Source organism: Diabrotica virgifera, chromosome 2 (genome assembly GCF_917563875.1).
Source record: "Diabrotica virgifera virgifera chromosome 2, PGI_DIABVI_V3a".
NCBI classification, from domain to species: domain Eukaryota; kingdom Metazoa; phylum Arthropoda; class Insecta; order Coleoptera; family Chrysomelidae; genus Diabrotica; species Diabrotica virgifera.
In genome coordinates this window covers 122,698,568-122,718,099 of record NC_065444.1, presented here as the reverse complement: position 1 = coordinate 122,718,099, position 19,532 = coordinate 122,698,568, and the positions used below count along the sequence as shown (strand labels likewise).

At 31.9% G+C, this 19,532-nt stretch overlaps 2 protein-coding genes across 3 annotated transcripts in view; both read left to right on the top strand.

The window, feature by feature from the left end:
* Positions 1 to 19,051, top strand: part of LOC114331488 (patched domain-containing protein 3) — a 378,804-nt gene extending 359,753 nt beyond the window's left edge. The window contains exons 13-16 of the mRNA XM_050642776.1: positions 323 to 592; positions 715 to 868; positions 4,147 to 4,386; positions 10,549 to 19,051. Of these exons, the coding sequence (XP_050498733.1) occupies positions 323 to 592; positions 715 to 868; positions 4,147 to 4,386; positions 10,549 to 10,783 (899 nt within the window). The 3' untranslated portion in view covers positions 10,784 to 19,051. The remainder of the gene's footprint in view (positions 1 to 322; positions 593 to 714; positions 869 to 4,146; positions 4,387 to 10,548) is intronic.
* The window catches only part of LOC126879610 (cilia- and flagella-associated protein 251-like), a 140,034-nt gene that overhangs the window by 81,258 nt on the left and 39,244 nt on the right, over positions 1 to 19,532 (top strand). The window lies entirely within an intron of this gene.

Genomic DNA, 19,532 nt, shown 5'->3' with positions numbered 1-19,532 from the left:
CTTTTTAACTTTCATAAATCGGCATTTTAAAGGTTTTTCAATGTTCTAAAAAATTAAATTTTGTAATTTTATGTCAACTATTTAGCTTCTGAATGAGGTGCAAAAAATCAAAAACTCGCGATTTTTGCACTAAATTGTTAATAATTAAAAAACGGACGCGAACTCTAGGCAGGAAACAGATTGGTTTTCTTCCTATAGGTCTACAATAACTAAAAAAGTAGTCAGCTACCTGGATATTTGAGTGTCCCTAACATGGTCTATGTCTAGCTTATTTCCCTGGAGGATTAGAGTATTATAATTTTGATATATTCATTCATTTTAGGATTCAGTGTCGACTTTACGGCTCACATTTGCTACGCATACATGTCGTCGAAAGGACGAACTCCGGAAGAAAAAGTTAAAGATTCCTTATATGCACTCGGGCTGCCCATATTCCAAGGATCAATAAGTACCATACTTGGCATGATAGCTCTTCTTCTAGCTAACAACTATATATTCTCCGTATTCTTTAAGATGGTATTTTTGGTGGTGTTTTGTGGAGCGATGCATGGTCTGTTTCTACTTCCGGTACTTCTCTCTTTGTTTGGACCCGGTAAGTATATGTTATAAATAAACATATTAGGTATCTTAGAAACTGTGGAAGTTGTGTAATAAATTATTGATAGAGAACTTGTAATGTATACTAAATTATTAATATTGATTTTTAATACTTAGGATCTTGCACCAAATACACACCCGAGGATGATATTAAACTCTCAAAAATAGAACAGTCCTTACCTCATCCATACTGCATACCCCATCCGCAGTTTACATTAAATGGTAATAATTTAGGAGGGGCACTGAAGGGAACTACCCCAGTTATGGATAAGTAAGTAAATCATAGTACATACCAATATTATACTGATGGCCACACTGATCAAAAAAATGCAATACTTTGTATACGGTTATTTATTTCGATTAAAAGTATTTCTTTGTAACTCTTATCTAGAAATATATAATATGTGATAAAGTTTTTACCTCGCTATCTTTTCTTTAACTGATGTTTTTTCTTTTTTTTTGGCAAAAACAAAAATGATAAGAAAGTTTATTTTATTGTATTTAACTTTAGATTATTTTTAATTTTTAGTCCTTTTGGATTTTTTTTAATTTACCCAAAAAACTTTAAATGCCAAGAGTTCACGGTCTTCGGCAATTTCTGGTTTTGGTTTACAGGAAATTTGACGAAGGGTTGATACTAATCCGTTAAAGGTATTAAAAATTTGGAGAAGGCGGTCCAATGATGAGACTTATCGGCACCGTGGAGGATCTGGACGTCCTAGAATAGACTGGCAAAGCCATGATTGGCGCCATCTTAGACTTCTTGCTCTCAGAAATAGACGTGACAATGTACATCAAGTAAGAGATGATAGTAGTTGTAGCTAGAAGAAGGGCAGTCGTAAGCAGAACAGTTAATCAAAGATTACTTGAAATGGGACTTAGCTTACCGTCCGCTTTTGGCATTACCTTTGACAGCAGAACATACGAGTAAGGCTCGATGCTTAGAATGGTGTAGAGCTCGGCAACTGGAATGGCAACGGAATTTTGTCTGCTTCAGTGATCAATCTAGGTTTTATTTGAGTGGCTCTGATGGGCGCATAAGGTTAAGACGTTTTCAAGTAGGTTTTGTTTGGGTGGCTCTGATGGGCGCATAGGGGTAAGACGTTTTCAAGGTGAGAGGCGAAATATAGCCTTTGTTGTTGAACGTCATACACCAAGACAACCAATCATTATGGTATTGGGTGCTATATGTTCTCTTCATGCTACTATAACTTCTGATCTACTTACAATAAAAACCTGGTCCGACTCTAATTTACTTTCGTTTAACGTAGATAAAACAAGTAGCATTGTCTTACAAAGGAGCTCTTCAACCCTTACCTCTTAATAACAGCCAGATCAGTACCGTTGATTCTGTAAAATTTCTTGGTATTTTTTTAGACAGCAACCTTAAATGGTCCCACCATATCGATTTGTTAAGGAAGAAACTATCCTCAGCTTGCTATGCTATAAGATCTGTTTCGAATGAACTCAATTTAGCAAAATAATCAATAACTCAATCTACCAAAATAACATATTTTTCTTTGTTCGAGTCACATCTTCGTTATGGTCTTCTTTTTGGGGTTCTGGTACAGCTGCCCAATTCGATGTTATTTTCAAATTACAAAAAAGAGCAATAAGATATCTGTTTGGCCTCAGAAGAACAACACATTGCAGAAGTTACTTCAAAGATCACGGAATTTTAACGCTTCCATCTTTGTATATCTTAGAAACTGTTTGCTTAATTCGTAAACATCTACATGTCTTTCCACCAAGACCTAATCATGACTACTTCACGAGAAATTCTACGTTTGACGTCTATTTGCCGACCCCGTCCTCTGAGTTAGTAAAGAAATCTATATTATATTCCACAAAAAAACTTTACAACCATCTCCCTCTACAACTTAAATCTGCAGCATCGTTCCCCAAATTCCGTAAACTGACAAAAGCCTCTGAAAGACCATATTATTCAGTAGAAGATTTTCTTAATCAATAACTAAGAAATTACAGTACCCTTTGCACAAATAGTATTTTTATTATTATTTTTTTGTCTATATTTGGGTGTCACATGCAGCAACTTAACTTTTAAACTTATTAATTGCTAGGTAGACTATGCATTTGCAATTTATTTAAATTTTGCAATTGATTATTTCTGTTAACTTCATTATTATTATTATTGTAAAAATATTGACGAATTATGTAATTTTTGTAAATTGGATTGTTATTGTTTTGTTTTCTTGACTTTTTATAAGCTTTGTCGATAAAATTGTACAATTTTTCATGACAATAAAGCATATTTCTATTCTATTCTATGTTTGTGAAGCAGATCACCTCTAGTTCTTATCAACGGCACTCTGACAGCTCGACGATATCTTGGTGAAGTACTGCAACCAGTTTTACATCCCTACCTACAAAACATTCCAAATTCGATCTTTCAACAGGATAACGCAAGACCTGATATTGTTCTGAAGCTATTTCCTTGTGGCATTTGTATGATTAATTATTTATATGGGAAATAAGCCACAATTAAAATAAAAAAATAATTTTATTAACGTTTCGACGCCCAAATCGGGTGCCGTTGTCAAAATACAAAATATTACTAAAATAAACAAAAATGTTGTTGCTAAGTAAAAAATTCTTCTAATAATTTATTTAATCTGACTCATTTATATTGGCAATTCAGACATATATTATACATTTTAAAGTAGAAGACTTTAAAATGATATTGCCAATATTTATGAGTTGCGTTCCTGGGACGACTTACTGAAAGATAGTTCATTCGATTACATGAAATCAACCCCAACTCAAGAATATCCGTCACAAAAAAATTATAGCATGTGATCTGTCTTTAAAAAGACAACCAAATGCAGCGACAGTAATAACAACAACCTGATATTGCCCGTGAAACTACGGAGTTCGTACAAAAATCTGGAGACTTTGAACTGGTCATCAATGTCAGCTGATTTGTCATCCATCGAAAATATGTGGGATATAGGTCAAAACTTATATCGGTTGCTACGTACTCCAGCAAACTTAGAAGACCTGTGGCATGCCATAAGAAGAATCTGGATATCGACCAGTGCCAACCAATATGATATAGACCAATTAATTCGATCAATGCCGTATAGAGTATAGAGTATCTGCGTGAATAGAAAATCAAGGAGGAGTCACTTATTATTAATTTTTTAACGAAAGTGACGTTGCAAATTTCTTTAAAATATTATCAAATATTATAATGTAGGTATACAACCATAAATACATTTAAAAATATTGCCTTTCTAGGTGTTGCATTTTGTTTGGCCATTAGTATATTTGAATCATGCCAACAATTTCAAAAATTAAGTACCTAATTAAAATCTTTATCAGAAATAATAAAACTTTTTTTGAATCCTTAACTTAACAGCTAAATATTACAATCGGATTTTTTTTTAATTATTTACTGTTTTTTTAATAGATCTAATTAGTATTTTTATTTTCATTATCAGCTAAGTAGTAGGTAAGCAGTTAATTTACATCTATTTAGTAACTCGTTTTTTTCACGTTTTTATTATATAATGTATTTTTGATTTTTAGATATACAAAAAAAACTAAAAACTATACCGATATCGATAAGGATCTTGGATTAGGAACGTCTGAAGAGAATTCCAGCGAATCGTCAATACATTCTCAAAAGAAGCTCCCGATGGATGATGCAGCATTAGAAAGGCGTTATAGGGATGCTTGGAGACGTAATTCGGAAGCAGCCATCATTGGTTTTAGGAACTCACAAGTGTTAGACATATTCGGCACCGACTCAGAAGCTGAATACTATAGGTAAAGTTCGTTTCAGTACTTTGCAGTGTTGATTTTTTTGTGATTTGATATTTCTGGTGTTACATTTTTCGCAGCAGTGTGGATGATGTTTGTTAAGTGATTTACTGCAGTTTCAATTTCTGTTTTTGTTTTTAATGATATTTTTAAGTCAATTTCTGCATTAATTTGGTTTTTACATTGTTCCCAATTGGTATTCTTGTTGAACAGCATTACAGGAAGTTCTTTTTCTATAATTGTGGCACTAACTTGTGCTATTATTGGTGTGTGATCAGAATAAAGGTCTAGATTTGATTCTACATTTAGGTATCCAGCTCCTGTGCTTCAACTATGAAGAAATCAAGTAGGTCTAGTATCTTCGCTGGATCCTTAGGCCAGTACGTTGGAGTGTATGTGGATAGGTAACTCAACTGCGGTTCTTGGATGATGTTATATAGTATTCTACCTCTACCTAGCGCTGTTAGTCTTGAGCCCCATGCTATGTTTTTCGCATTGTAATCACCTCCGGCTAGGATCCTGTGACTTAAAGACAAGAAGTATTCTTCCATGTCTTGTTTATTTGGTGGGCATTTTGGTGGGAAGTATGCCGCTGAAACTGTTAATGGACCTAGCCCATCTTTAATTACGATACTGGTTGCTTTTAGAAAGTTTTTCTGAATTTCGGTACCTAACTCATAATGTTTAATTTGGTGTCTAATAAGCACTGTCGTTCCTCCTCTGACTATCATGTCAGCTTGGATGTGTTGTGTGGTAGGTACATTAAATAATTTGTAATATTAAAGTAAGAACTACTGTTAAAGTGGGATTCTGATATTAGAAGAATGTCTATGTCGTTGTGCGCAAGAAATACTTCTACTTCATGTTTGTGTTTGGCAAGGCCATTTGCATTCCAAAGGGCAATTTTATACAGTTGGGCCATTTCTAATTAAGAGATTAGTTAGTTGTGTGAGTTGTTCTCTAAGTGATTTTATTTCGTCTGCCAGTTCATTATTTGCTGTTGGTTTGTAATAATTGTATTTTGAAGAATGGATAATATATGATTGTCACCGGCAACTTGCACATATGTTGGCCTGTATTGTTGTTGGTGCGTTGGTGCAGCCTGTACATTTTGTGGAGTAGGTTGTTGTGGGATCTGTGGATTAGTTTGTTGCGGGATCGTTTGTTGTTAGTGGGGTACAGGCATAAGCTGCTTCTTTTGTTGCTGTTGTTGTCGTTGTGTTTGTAATGCTACTGGTACGATGTTTTCATTTGGGAAACGTCTATTAATTATTTCTTGGTATACTTTGCACATTTTTGCAGTGGCAGGATGGTTTCCACTGCATAATGAGCATTTTGGATCTCTACCATCCACTTTTTTCTGTTCGCATGTTTTGTAGTTGTAGTTTCCAGCCCATTTGTAGCATCTCATTGGGCGTGTGCAATTGCTTTTAGTGTGTCCATAGCAGCAACATCTCATGCATTGTACCAGCTTGGATTTTTTCTTGGATTCTTCGAATTTTATGACTGCATTTAGTAGTAAGGTGATATGAAATATCTCATTATTGTCTTCCTTTTTTTCAAGATCAATGAAGAAAATATTTTTTGGGGAGCCTTGCTGGTTTTTTAAGTATCCGCTGTTTATACTGTGCACCGTGTGTCCTTTTTCCTGTAATGCAGTTCTTATTTCATTATGATCAGTGGTATGGTGCAGGTTATGGTACCACTCTGAATTTTTTATTTTCTTCTAATGTACATTATGTGTCGTATTACTTTATTGTCATCTAGTACTTGTTTGAATTTTTTGTAGTTTTCTAACGACTTTACCTGCAATTTTATTTTCATTAAGTACTTCGTAGTAGTAGTCTTTTTGCGCTACTGTATTATTTAATATTTTGATAGTGAAGGTATCTTTTCACCGTAGTGGAGAATAAATGGTGGTACTTTCTCCTTGTTTTCTTGAGGGGTAATATCATTATTTTTTCGTTTTTTTCTGTAGACGGTATGGATGTTAGCTTTTCAAAACGGTTTTGAGTTTTGATTTTATGACTTTTTTATGATTTATTTATTGTGTATCCACGTCCCCCTTTGTGTCCGAGTCACTGTAGTATTCAGAGGTTAGCTCCCCTGATTTCCATTGATTTTGAGCATTACTGTTTGAATCATGTTGTGAGTGCAGAATTTCAGCTATTTGAATTGGCTGGTTTTGGATTTGACTTGATAATCCCATGTAATATGTTTGCACAGGATGCATCATATCATGTGGTTGTATTGCTGTTGATATGTCATAGGTTGAATGTGAGTGGGATGCAATGGCATATTGTTTACATTAGAAAGCATATATGTACTTGCCTACATATACGCCTAGAGTTGTGGGGCATTGTGATTGGTAATTATATCCAGGTTCGTTGTAACTGGAGGTACACCATTGCTATTTCGTAACGGTGTGAATGTTACACCACTGCTGTAACATTCACTTTAGTAAAAATTTTTGTATTTATTTCCCGGACAAACAGATTGAAGTTTATTATTATTATTTTTTGTCTCTTTTAAAACCGATATTACGTTAATCGATAAAAGCAAAACGATAAGAAAGCCTATACTGGTCGACCCGTCTAATGCAGACAAACTTCTTTTTGCACCTTACTAGTTTAATAAACGATAATAATATAATTTGAATAAAACACATTCACAAACATTTTAAAATAATTAGCTTTTACAATGATCGTCCTGTCGCAAGGGGGTAGAGGGGGATTACAACGGCCTCCTTTATTCAGAGGGACTTATCCAAGTTTTTTTTGTGTATTTTGACCCGTATAATACGAATTTTTTGAGTAACAGTTGATCCGGATGTCGATAAGATTGTTATAAACAATAACAGAAATTACATAACAGCGATTTTTCGCAAAACAAAACATTTTTTTATGTTTTTTTGGGTCATTCTAAGCAAAAAATGTTCTTACAAGTTTTTTCGTAGGATGCAAATTTTTTGAGATAGACGCGGTAGAACTTTCAAAAAATCGAAAAATTGCAATTGTTGAACCCGAATAAGTTTTGATTAAAAAAAAATGGCAAGTCTGCTTACTGCATTTGAAAGTTCATGTCAAATTATATCGGTTTTGATTGTTTGCATTGCTAAAAATTAATTTTTTTATTGTTAAACAAAGCTATAAACAAATAGTGTTTCCCGTGCCCAATGAATGCGTTTTAATGCATGCTACGTAGAAATTGCCTGTTTGTAGGCGCGCCTACTCGTTCGATTTTAAATGAGATATGTATTGAAAACATCACTTAAGCACTAATGTGTTTATAGCTTTGTTTAACAATAAAAAATTAATTTTTAGCAGTGCTAATAATCAAAACCGATCGAATTTGACTTGAACTTCCAAATGCGGTAAGCAGAATTTCTATTTTATTTTTTATTCATAAGTTATTCGGGTTCAAAAATTGCAATTTTTCGATTTTTTGAAAGTTGTAGGAAAAAACTTGTAGGAGCATCTTTTGCTTAGAATGACCCAAAAAATACAAAAACATGTTTTGTTTTGCGAAAAATCGCTGTTATATAATTCCTTAAGTTCTTTGTTTATAACAATCTTATCGACATCCGGATCAACTGTTGCCCAAAAAGTTCGTGTTCTACGGGTCAAAATACATAAATAAAACTTGGGTTAGTCCATCTGAATAAAAGAGGCCGTTGTACCCCCTGGCTACAGGACTATGAGGAACGAATATAATAAGACAACAGGCTTGTGCGATGTCTCTAGCAATACTCGGGCTCACAATGGAATAGAATTTATCACAATTAATTATGAAAAATCACACCACAAGAACAAATAATAAGCAATAAAATTGTGGGACAAACTAAACATCATGAGAACTGCAAATAGAATCAAGTGTCTGGGACATGAATGAGGAATGTAAATTGAAACAGTTTAAAAAATGATAATGTCAAAAATAATAGGTGGAAAAATACAACTAGAAAGACCGAATGGGGGATGGGGTGTTCAAGTAGAACATACTCTAAAGATACTCAAAGATACTATATTGAATGGATGAAAGAAGCAACAAATAAGAAAATATAAGCAAAAATTACAAAGCAAGCTTTAATCCTACTGGACCTCTACAGCTAGATACGTTCGTGTGTCTATTATTTTATTATTCAGGTTTTCATTTTTTGCCATATTTATTTAGTTTATTGGCCTAGAGCCTAAACGATACAATTCTAAGGTAAACAATACAAATTAAGAGTATATAAGTTCAAAAACAAAATGCGTTCTTATAAATTACAAAATTAGAAATTATTTTATTATATTTTAAACCTTTATCTGCTCAGTATTCTTAGCTTTCTCACTATTTCTTATCATTTTTGTTGTTTGACGCTTTCTTTCAATTTTCAACTTTTTTATTTTAAATCTTGAATGACTACTATGAATTCTCAAACTATAAGAACAATGGGTCGGTATTTCAACAGGTATTTAAGCTTTTGCTTAGCTAAGCCTGTGTAAAAAGTTAAGGAGAAGCTTAAGCTGGGTGCCGTATTTCCATTATTTCCTTAACTAAACTGGTCCTTAACTGTAAAGTTAATTGGTTTGGTACCTCTGAATACGTCAAAACGCCAGAACTAATTGTTCTGAGGTAAAAACCAATACTGTTGACATTTAATCTTGTCATCTGTATCTGTGTCATTTACTTATGATTTACTTCCGTTATAGGCCTGGACCCCGCGTATCAAAAAAAGTTAATTAATAGCAAGCTGAAAATTTGTTAATAGCTTAACGGTGTCTAGTCGGACAAACTTTGATGTACGGAAACACTAGAACAGGGGAAGCTTGAATTGTGGAACAGTTTAAAAATTTGAAACGTCAGATTACGAAAACGTCCCATGTATTTTGTCGGACAGACCATCCAATTAAATTGTTACCCTTTAATTAAACTCTCATGCAAAAATCAGACTGCTATTACTAACCAACATGATTCCTGTCATTTGACATGTTCTTCGTGTTCCACTCATTAAAATGCTTAGTTGGTGATAAACATCAGTCTGATTTTTGCATGAGAGTTGAATGAAATGGTAACAACTCAATTGGAAGTTCTGTCCGACAAAATACATGGAACGTTTTCGTAGTCTGGAGTTCCAAATTTTTAACCTGTCCACAATTAAAACTTCCCTTGTTCCAATGCATCAAAGTTTGTCCGACTAGACACCGTTAAGCTGTTAACAAATTTTCAGCTTGCTATTTATCAATTAATTTTTTTTGTACACGGGATCCAGGTCTATTAATTTTGTGTACATGGTACATGTGCTGTTAACATATTGTGTATATTTTCTCTGATTATATTTTTTATTGTTATTTTGATTAAGCAATAGCGTACTTTTATAATTACAATCTTTGTAATTTTGTTTGTTGGATATATTCCTTAAAATGTCAAATTGGAATGTAAGTTTACTTTTTTAAAATAAATATAGGTACCAAGCATCGTAGAAATAAATAATTTTCAGGTGCCTAAACCTTCCAAAAGACGTAAGAATTTTAATCCCATAATAACTGGCAAAAGTTATTACGGGGTTATTATTAAGGTTTTCAAAATAACTCTATAATTATTAATCTATAGAAATAACCTCAAAAAACAGAAAACAAATTTTAAGCAGAGGCTTAAACCAACTCCCGCGCGAGCTTAAAATGTTTTAAGCCTTTTAATTTGGTTTAAGCCTACGCTTAAGCCTCTAATTGAAATGGAAATACAGGCATCTAAGCTAAAGTTTAGGCTTAAAGTAAGCTTTTGCTTAAGTGCGGTTGGAAATACCGGCCCTTTATGTTATGATTTCCCTTTTCTTTGCATATGAACACCTTCAGTACCAATTTCACATTATTTCACGTTTCAGGCTGTTTATTATACGCCACATCCAATCTTGTATTCTTGACTAGAATAGTCGATTTATCGTAGGCTTAAAAGTCTACGGAGCCTTGTACAATTAGGTAATAGACTCTTACTATAAATAGTATAAATATACAAATATAAACATGCAGCTGTGTCGCTGCCAATACAGATGTGATCTGTAAGCTTTTCTCTACCTCTAACATTGATTGCAGTCTTGACTATCCGTTTTCGATATTTAGTTTTAGTACCTATAGCACAAACTTACTACTACAAATATAAATTTTTAATAAACAGTTTATTTTGTTTTAGGCGTAGATCTAAAGCAACAGAAACAGCAAATCATACAGTAGTAGACAACCACACTGAAAATTATTTAAGGCCAAATAGATACGAACCAAACAGAAGATATTCACCACCACAAGAAAGATACCATCACAGGAAAAACAATGATCTAGCAAGGTCCAGTTCTTACCACAATATTGTACATCCTAGATATACTAAAGAATCAAGTCCGAAGTTTATGAAGGAATCTAGATTTCCCTAGTGTTAAATATGATGAATAGTTGTTCAGTTTCAGTAATATGTATCATATTATTTAAGAGGCTTTCAAATATAAATTTAGATTGTTATAAATTGGAAGAAGCTATTAGTATTTGAATAGCAGACATTTTAATTTTTTATTTATATATCACAAGTTTTTTTCTGAAACTAGAAGTATAATAGATTTGACATTTCTTTTATTATGTTGTAAAACAGAACATGTTGTATAAAAGCGTACCCTGTGAATAGATCAGTTTTTAAAAAGAAATATAAATTAAACCATATATTTTGTTGTTTGGAATCAACAGCTAACAATGATTTGCTAAGGAGTTGATTAAGTCTTCTATCGACATCAATCAGCCCTGATTTGTCCATTGTTGAACATAGGCCTTCTCCAGATATTTCCATATTCTTTTGTTCAGCGCCTCTGCTATTCAGTTGGTCACAATTCTTTTGACGTCGTTGGTCGATCGCGTTGGGGTCTTCCTCGGTTTCGCTTGTCTGTCCGTGGTCTACATTTAAAAAATATTTTTGTCCATCTTTCGTCTTTCATTCTTGCAACATGTCCTGCCCATCTCCATTTTTGCCTTGTAATACATTCGATGTATTCGTTAAATACCTAGGAAGTTGGATAAACGAGACACTAAATCCGGATGAAGAAATTAAAACTCGTATAGAAATTGCAAGAGGAGCATTTATGAAACTTAGATCTATTCTGAGCAACTCTCTGCTGAACTTACAACTAAAAATCAAGTTCCTAAAATGTTATGTGTATCCTGTATTACTATATGGATGTGAAACCTGGATCATGAAGGTTAACATGATGAACAAATTAGAAGCCTTTGAGATGTGGTCGTATCGTAGAATGCTCAGAATATCTTGGGTTCAACGCATTTCAAACAGAGAAGTCTTAAACAGAGTAGGTCAAGGCGAAGGTGACTTAATGAAGATGATAAAAAAGAGAAAACTTGAATATCTGGGGCATATAATGAGAGGTAGCAGATACAGGATGCTGCAGTTAATACTCAATGGAAAGATCGACGGAAAAAGAGGAATTGGTCGAAAGAAATATTCATGGCTCCGAAACCTTCGTCAATGGACTGGCTTATCAGCAGATCAATTGTTACATGCCGCACAAGATCGAGAACGATATCGGCAAATTGTTATGGAAGCTACCCACGCCTAAAAATTTGGGCACGGTACTTAAAGAAGAAGAATACATTCGATAATATCTTCCACTCCGGTTCCTCTACGACCTTCCTCGTTTCTGACTCAGTTTCTTAAGCTTATTATAAGCATTGATCTCTCCATCTTTCGTTGTGTCCTCAAATTTTCAGCTGAGGATTTTGTGGGAGTTGAGGTTTCTGCTCCGTATGTGAGGACCTATAGAAGGCACTGGTTAAAATTTTTCCTTTTTAAATGGAATTTTTTAAATGGATGTAACTTATTATTATATTTAATATAACTTATTCTGTAGAATAAGTCTATGGCATAGCAATACCATAGATTGGTATATCAATATCTTCAAATATAACTTATTACAAATTCTCAAGGATTATGAAACATTACTGTTTCTAAATAGTCTTCTTCTCATAGCACTACAGCCCGGAGTGGGTATTGGCTGAATCGACAACTTGCTTCCTCGGACACTTTGACACGGACTTCCATTTCATGGTCGTCCAGGATAGATGGGTCGGTAGGTAGCCACATTGTTTTAAATCTGATAATATTTTATCTCTCCATCGCATTCGTGCGCATCCTAAGGGCTTTCTCCCTGTCGGGGCCTCATCCCAGATTAACATAGACATTTTAGTATAAATAGATATAATTTTCATAAACAAATTGAAATTATACAAACTAGTTATATCATATTTGCAATTAACCTAATAAAATAAACATGTAATTCCGTACAGGTTGGAATAAATTTTATATCAAAGTTTAGGTGAATACAAAAGATATTTTCAAAAAAGTATCCAAATCATATGAGAAGATCATTGTTTAAATAATTAAAAAGGGGTCATTTTTGCACAATATTTACTTTTTTAATTGCTGAGGTAATTTAGGACAAAAGCTGAAGAACAAATCTTTCACCTAAGACTTAATAAATTAAATTTGACCCCCTATTTATTTAAATAATTATATCAAATTTGCAAAAAAATATTTTTTGCGTTTGAAATAAGCACTATAAATTTATTTTATTTAATAGAAGTTGCGCTATGTTACCAGTATTAAGCAAAAAAAATTGGTTCAAAAATATTTAATAATTTGAGATATTTAATTTGTTTAACAATTGTTACTATATTTTCAATTGCAAAAACGCGGTTGTTATCAAATGAATATAAACCTGCTTAAAATCTCATCACTTTTATTTTTATGCATAATTTCGAGAAATGTATTGATAAGTTCAAATTTCAATTTAACTCCCCTCTAAAATGACATTTGAAAATTGTTCTAGTTTGTTTATAATTTGTTTTTTAATAACTTCGCGGGGATTAAACATTTTGAAATTCTGTTCCGATAATCGGGTTCCTGGGTATTTTTCACTAATTAACAAATTTTTTTTGTCGTTTTTTCTTTTTCTTTTTTTCCTTATAGTAAAAGATATAGTTTTACTCATGATACTATAAATAAAGAGATAGTATTTTCCCGTAGCGCAAATACGTCCGAGCTCGCGCATTGATGATGTAACTGGAGACCGGAAGTGGAATTTGAATTCTTGTTAAAGTTAAATGGGATTTGTATGCATTTTGTGATGAAATTATTCAATTAGCAAAATAAAATTAAACTTCAATGTATTCGAAAAAAATTTAATGTTGAGATTCCAGTCAAAATAACTGTCAAAGATAAAATATAAAATACAACCGCTAACAATTCAAAGTAATCGGACATTACGAATGATTACGAACCATTACGATCTTGCCGGTCTCCAGTTACGTCACGACTTCCGGATGTGCAATATATTATCTTGTTATTTATAGTATCATGGTTTTACTTATAGAGGGGGTTTCATTAAGAATGTCCAATCTCTGAGTTGTCGATTCTAGACCTCAAAATATTAAGATTTAGCCAAAATCATTTTAATAAAATATGGCTCCTTATTGAGTTACAGGGTGTTTTATTTAAAAATTTAAAAATTATTTTTGCTCAGTATTTTAAAACTATTCGACATATCCTTTTCATACTTGGTAGAAAGTGTAGGTATTATACACCCTATGAAATTATGTTAAATACAGGTTTCCGGCTATTACCCGAGGCGTACGACAGGCGGACAGGGGAAAGCAAATGGTTGACCCTTCCCAAATTCTACGTCACTGGTGAAATTGCCATTTTAGCACAATTTCTAAATTCTTCAATACTGTCTATGTAAATAAGATCCTCTTTACTCGTAACGATAAAGTCATTAGTATTCGAGATATTTGAAGTTAAACATGTAAGGGCAAAGTTATTTAGTTATTTTGATTAAAATATTGTGCCGCTTAATTTTTAGTTTCAAATATCTCAAAAACTAATGATTTTATCTTTAAAGAATGAATAATATACTCTTCAGTCTTAACGATAAAATCATTAGCTTTCGAGATATTTGAAATAAAAAATTAAGCGGCACAAAACCTTAATCAAAATAAAATAACTATGCCGTTACATGTTTAACTGCAAATATCTCGAAAACTAATGACTTTATCGTTACGAGTGAAAAGTAAGTTATTTACATTGAGAGTATGGGAGAATCTAAAAATTGCGCTAAAATGGCAATTTCTCCAGTGACGTAGAATTTGGGAAGGGTCAACCATTTGCTTTCCCCTGTCCGCCTGTCGAACGCCTCTGGTAATAGCCGAAAACCTGTATTTAACATAACTTTATAGGGTGTATAGTACCTACACTTTCTACCAAGTATGAAAAGGATATCTCGAATAGTTTTAAAATACTGAGCAAAAATAATTTTTAAATTTTTAAATAAAACACCCTGTAACTCAATAAGGAGCCATATTTTATTAAAGTAATTTTGATTAAATCTTAATATTTTGAGGTCTAGAATCGACAACTCAGAGATTGGACATTCTTAATGAAACCCCCTCTATAAGCAAAACTATATCTTTTACTATAGGGAAAAAAAGAAGAAGAAAAAACAACAACAAAATTTGTTAATTAGTGAAAAATTCCCAGAAACCGGATTATCGGAACAGCATTTTAAAATGTTTAATCCCCGTGACGTTATTAAAAAAACAAATTATAAACAAATTAGAACAATTTTCAAATGTCATTTTAGAGGGGAGTTAAACTGAAATTTGAATTTATCAATACATTTATCGAAAATATACATAAAAATAAAAGCAACGAGGTTTTACACAGTTTTATATTCTTTTGGTAACAACCGCGTTTTTGCAATTGAAAATATAGTAACATTTAATAAACAAATGAAATATCTCATAAATTATTAAATATTTTTCAACTAATTTTATTTTCTTAATATGTACTGGTAATATAGCGCAACTTCTTCGATTAAATAGAATAATTTATAGTGCTTATATAAAACGCAAAAAATACCTTTTTGCAAATTTGATTTTTAAATTTTCAAAATCAATTCAAATTTAATTTAGTAAGTCTTAGGTGAAAGATTTGTCCTTCAGCTTTGTAGAAAAAGAAACCCTAAAGACCTTCACTAAAATGTAAATTACCTCAGCAGTTAAAAAATTAAATATTGTGCAAAAATGACCCCTTTTTAATTATTTAAACAATGAATGATCCCCTTATATGATTTGGATACTTTTTTGAAAATATCTTTTGTACTCACTTAAACTTTGATATAAAATTTGTTCCAACCTGTACGAATTTACATTTTGATTTACATGTAGTGTAATCTTATTTTACTAGACTGAACACAAATTTTACTGTGCGAAAGCTTCCTAAATATAAACTACTGAAATTTAATAACTTCGAAATAAGTGTTCATTTTTTTTTTCAGTCACAGTTTATTTATTTTACCCTAATAAATGGATCATCGGATTCCACAAAACTTTTGTAAATATTTAGGTTTAATGATTCAGTTGCAATTAATATTATAATTTTAGATGTAGGTATAAAACGAGCTAATACTCTATAATGCCGTAATAACCTTTAGGACACGTTGACACATGACAAGCGCTTAGCGAGCGATTTGATAACGCGCGAAACGCGCGATTACAACAAACTATGGTAATACATGTTACATACATTTTTTTCAAGCCGTTCACATGCTAACGCACGTTTCGTTATCAAAACGCCCGTTAACTGCTTGTCATGTGAACGTGCCTTTAAACTCCCATAGTTTTTAATAAATGTTTTCGTAGAGTGAAACTACTGTTTCAATTTCAATATTCTTTGTTATGCTTGCCTTGTATAAAACTGGATATGAAAATAAGAGTACAATCTTTTAAGGTGGCCTTTTTAAAATTATTAAATACTTAAATGCCGCTATTAGATATACTCACACTCGTATATTAATACAGGTCTTTTTTATTTTTGGTTTTTCGGTGTTGTTGTTTTCGTTATTATTGATAAGGCAGATAAAAATTGCTGTGCATGAAAGACAGTACTTCTAATTTTTCTCTCTCTATTTTATCCCAAAATAAAATCTCACCCTTCGTTTTATGTAAAAACAATTTGTTGCGTTAAATGGCACTATTTTCATTTGATAATGCTATTGAACTCTACTGTCGTATCTGTAATTTGTTGCTTCTTAGTTTAAATTTAAGGTTAAAATGTATGGAAGCATTAAAGTCATTAGAGCATATCACATAATTGACGTATTAATCCATTTCTTAGGGATGGTGACCTCTTTGCCTCATAAGTACATTTATGCTAAGTTTAAACATTTTCTTGTGTAGTTGATATTTCTGTAAAACTGTGTGGAATCGGTTTCGTTTCTAAAGGCGGCCTCGTTTCTAAATACTCCGAAATCTTCAGGAATTTTAGTTTCACGTTTTCTTTTCATTCTCTTGTATAAATGCTTTTGTTACGAGATCATTTAAAGATTCAGAGTTGACATGTTTTTTTGTTATTGTCTCACCATATAGTCCTGTCGCCAGGGGGGTACAACGACCTTCTTAATTCAGATGGACTTACCCAAGTTTTTTTATGTATTTTGACCCGTAGAACACGAATTTTTTGGGTAACAGTTGATCCGGATGGCGATAAGATTGTTATAAACAAAGAACTTGAGAAATTACGTAACAGCGATTTTTCGCAAAACAAAACATTTTTTTGTATTTTTTGGGCGATTCTCAGCAAAAAATGGTTTTACAATTTTTTTCGTAGGATGCATAGTTTTCGAGATAAACGCGGTTAAACTTTCAAAAAATCGAAAAAGTGCAATTTGTGAACCCGAATAACTTTTGATTAAAAAATAAAATAGCAATTCTGCTTACTGCATTTGAAAGTTCAAGTCAAATTCTATCGGTTTCGATTATTTGCATTGCTAAAAATTAAGTTTTTATTTGTTAAACAAATCCATAAACACATAGTATTTCCCGTGCCCAATGCATACGTTTTAATGTACATACGTAATCTACGTAAAAATTGTCTGTATGCATTGAAAACATCATTCAATCACTATGCGTTTATAGCTTTGTTTAACAATAAAAAAAATTAATTTTTAGCAATAAAAGTAATCAAAACCGATTGAATTTGACTTTAACTTTCAAATGCGATAAGCAGAATTACTATTTTATTTTTCAATCAAAAGTTATTCGGGTTCAAAAATTGCAATTTTTCGATTTTTTTCAAAGTTCAACCGCGTTTATGTCGAAAACTTTGCATCCTACGAAAAAACTTGTAAAAACATTTTTTGCTTAGAATGACCCAAAAGATACAAAAAACATGTTTTGTTTTGCGAAAAATCGCTGTTATGTGATTCTTCATGATCTTTGTTTATAACAATCTTATCGACATCCGGATCGACTGTTACCCAAAAAATTCGTGTTTTAAGGGTCAAAATACATAAAAAAACTTAGTAAGTCCATCTGAATTAACGAGACCGTTGTAACCCCACTGGCGACAGGAGTAATAGTGTTTTATATACCGTGTCAGTTTTGATTGCGCGATCAATATATTTCATATTTTTTATTGCTACTCAAGTAACAATAAAATAATAGCAGTTTGTGCCTTCCTATTATTCCTCTCTTTATATTGATCGATGTTCCATCAGAAAGGGAGCTTTTCTTAAAAATAAATTGAATTAAGACCAAAAACACAAAATAATAGTAGAATAAACATTGTCATAGAAAAATAGACGGAAAATATATTAAGAGATTATTAAGATTATTTTTTATTATAATCACAATAGTTTGTTACGTTGATTTCTTAATAGTAATTGTTTTAAGTTTTACTTTTTGGTAGTTAATGTTGACTGATTTTTATGAGAATTATATATGAACAAAACTAATGCATCAACTAGACGAGAGTTTTGCAACAACTCACGTAAAAAGTTCTCTGAGCCAACGTCAATGTATTGTTCTTTTCATTTAGAAACAAAAAGGTACCTAGGTACTGTTTTTCGAAATGAAGTTCGAAAATATGTTTTTTCAAAATATTCAACAACATACGCTAGCAAATGTTGAAATAAATTGAATTTGTTAGCTAGAATTTAAACAGAAGTAGAGAAAATCAGTAATGATTTTCTCTACTTCAAAATTTTAGTGATACATATAATATGACAAATTTTCGGTGCTATAATAATAATTATACTACTTTTAATTTAAAATTTCTAGACCAAATTATTTCACAATTGATGCATTGGCACTGTCCATTTTATCGTGTTAATTTTAGGTAGACAATTCTATGTATACTAAATTTACAATCAAGATGCAGAATAAATAAACAAACCAAGACACGTTAAATGCTACTAGGAGCACTCCCAAATCATAATTTACAATGTATGTACATTTTAAATCCCAAATCATGATTTACAAAGTTTATACATTGTAAATTATGATTCGGGAGTGGTCTTAGTAACATTTAACGTGTCTTGGTTTGTTTACTTCTACTGCATCTTGATTGTAAATTTAGTATAATATAAATTTAAAGTACAATTGTTATTGGTTTTAGCAGGGATCGGACTTGGTTTTATGTTCTTTATTAGAAATATATTAATTTATTTCATAATAGACGGCAGATTGCTCAAATACCTTAGAATCTTAGAATGATCCTAAATGAACGTCATAGTTTTAAGTTTGTACAGTTAAGTAATTTTTGTAAAATATTTTTGCTATTGTATATCTAAATAAACATATCTAAATTATTTTGAAATTTTAAATCTTACCCAGTGATCTGTCACACTTTGAACTTTAAAAATATATGTTTGTATAAATAACAAGAATAAAAAACCGCTTAACGCCGTAAAAATGAGTGGCGCATACAATATTCCAGCTACAAAAGAGCTGATATGAGTATTACGTGGCGCGTGGCGCGAAATTGTATTTTCATTTTGATGGAAAATAAAATTCTAGTTTTATTTTAAAATATGTTTCCATAATTGCTAAATTTGAAGTTAAACGCGCCACAAAATAGTAACTTTGATACAGTTTGTATTTTGAAGCTCTATTGTGGCGCGTTTTACTTCAAATTTAGCAAATATTATGGAAATATCTTTTAAAATAAAACTAGCATTTTATTTTCCATCAAAATGAAAATTAATTTTCGCGCCACGTAATACATATTCATATCAGCTCTTTTGTAACTGGATATTGGAAGTTATTTTTATAAATTAAATGTATGAAGTT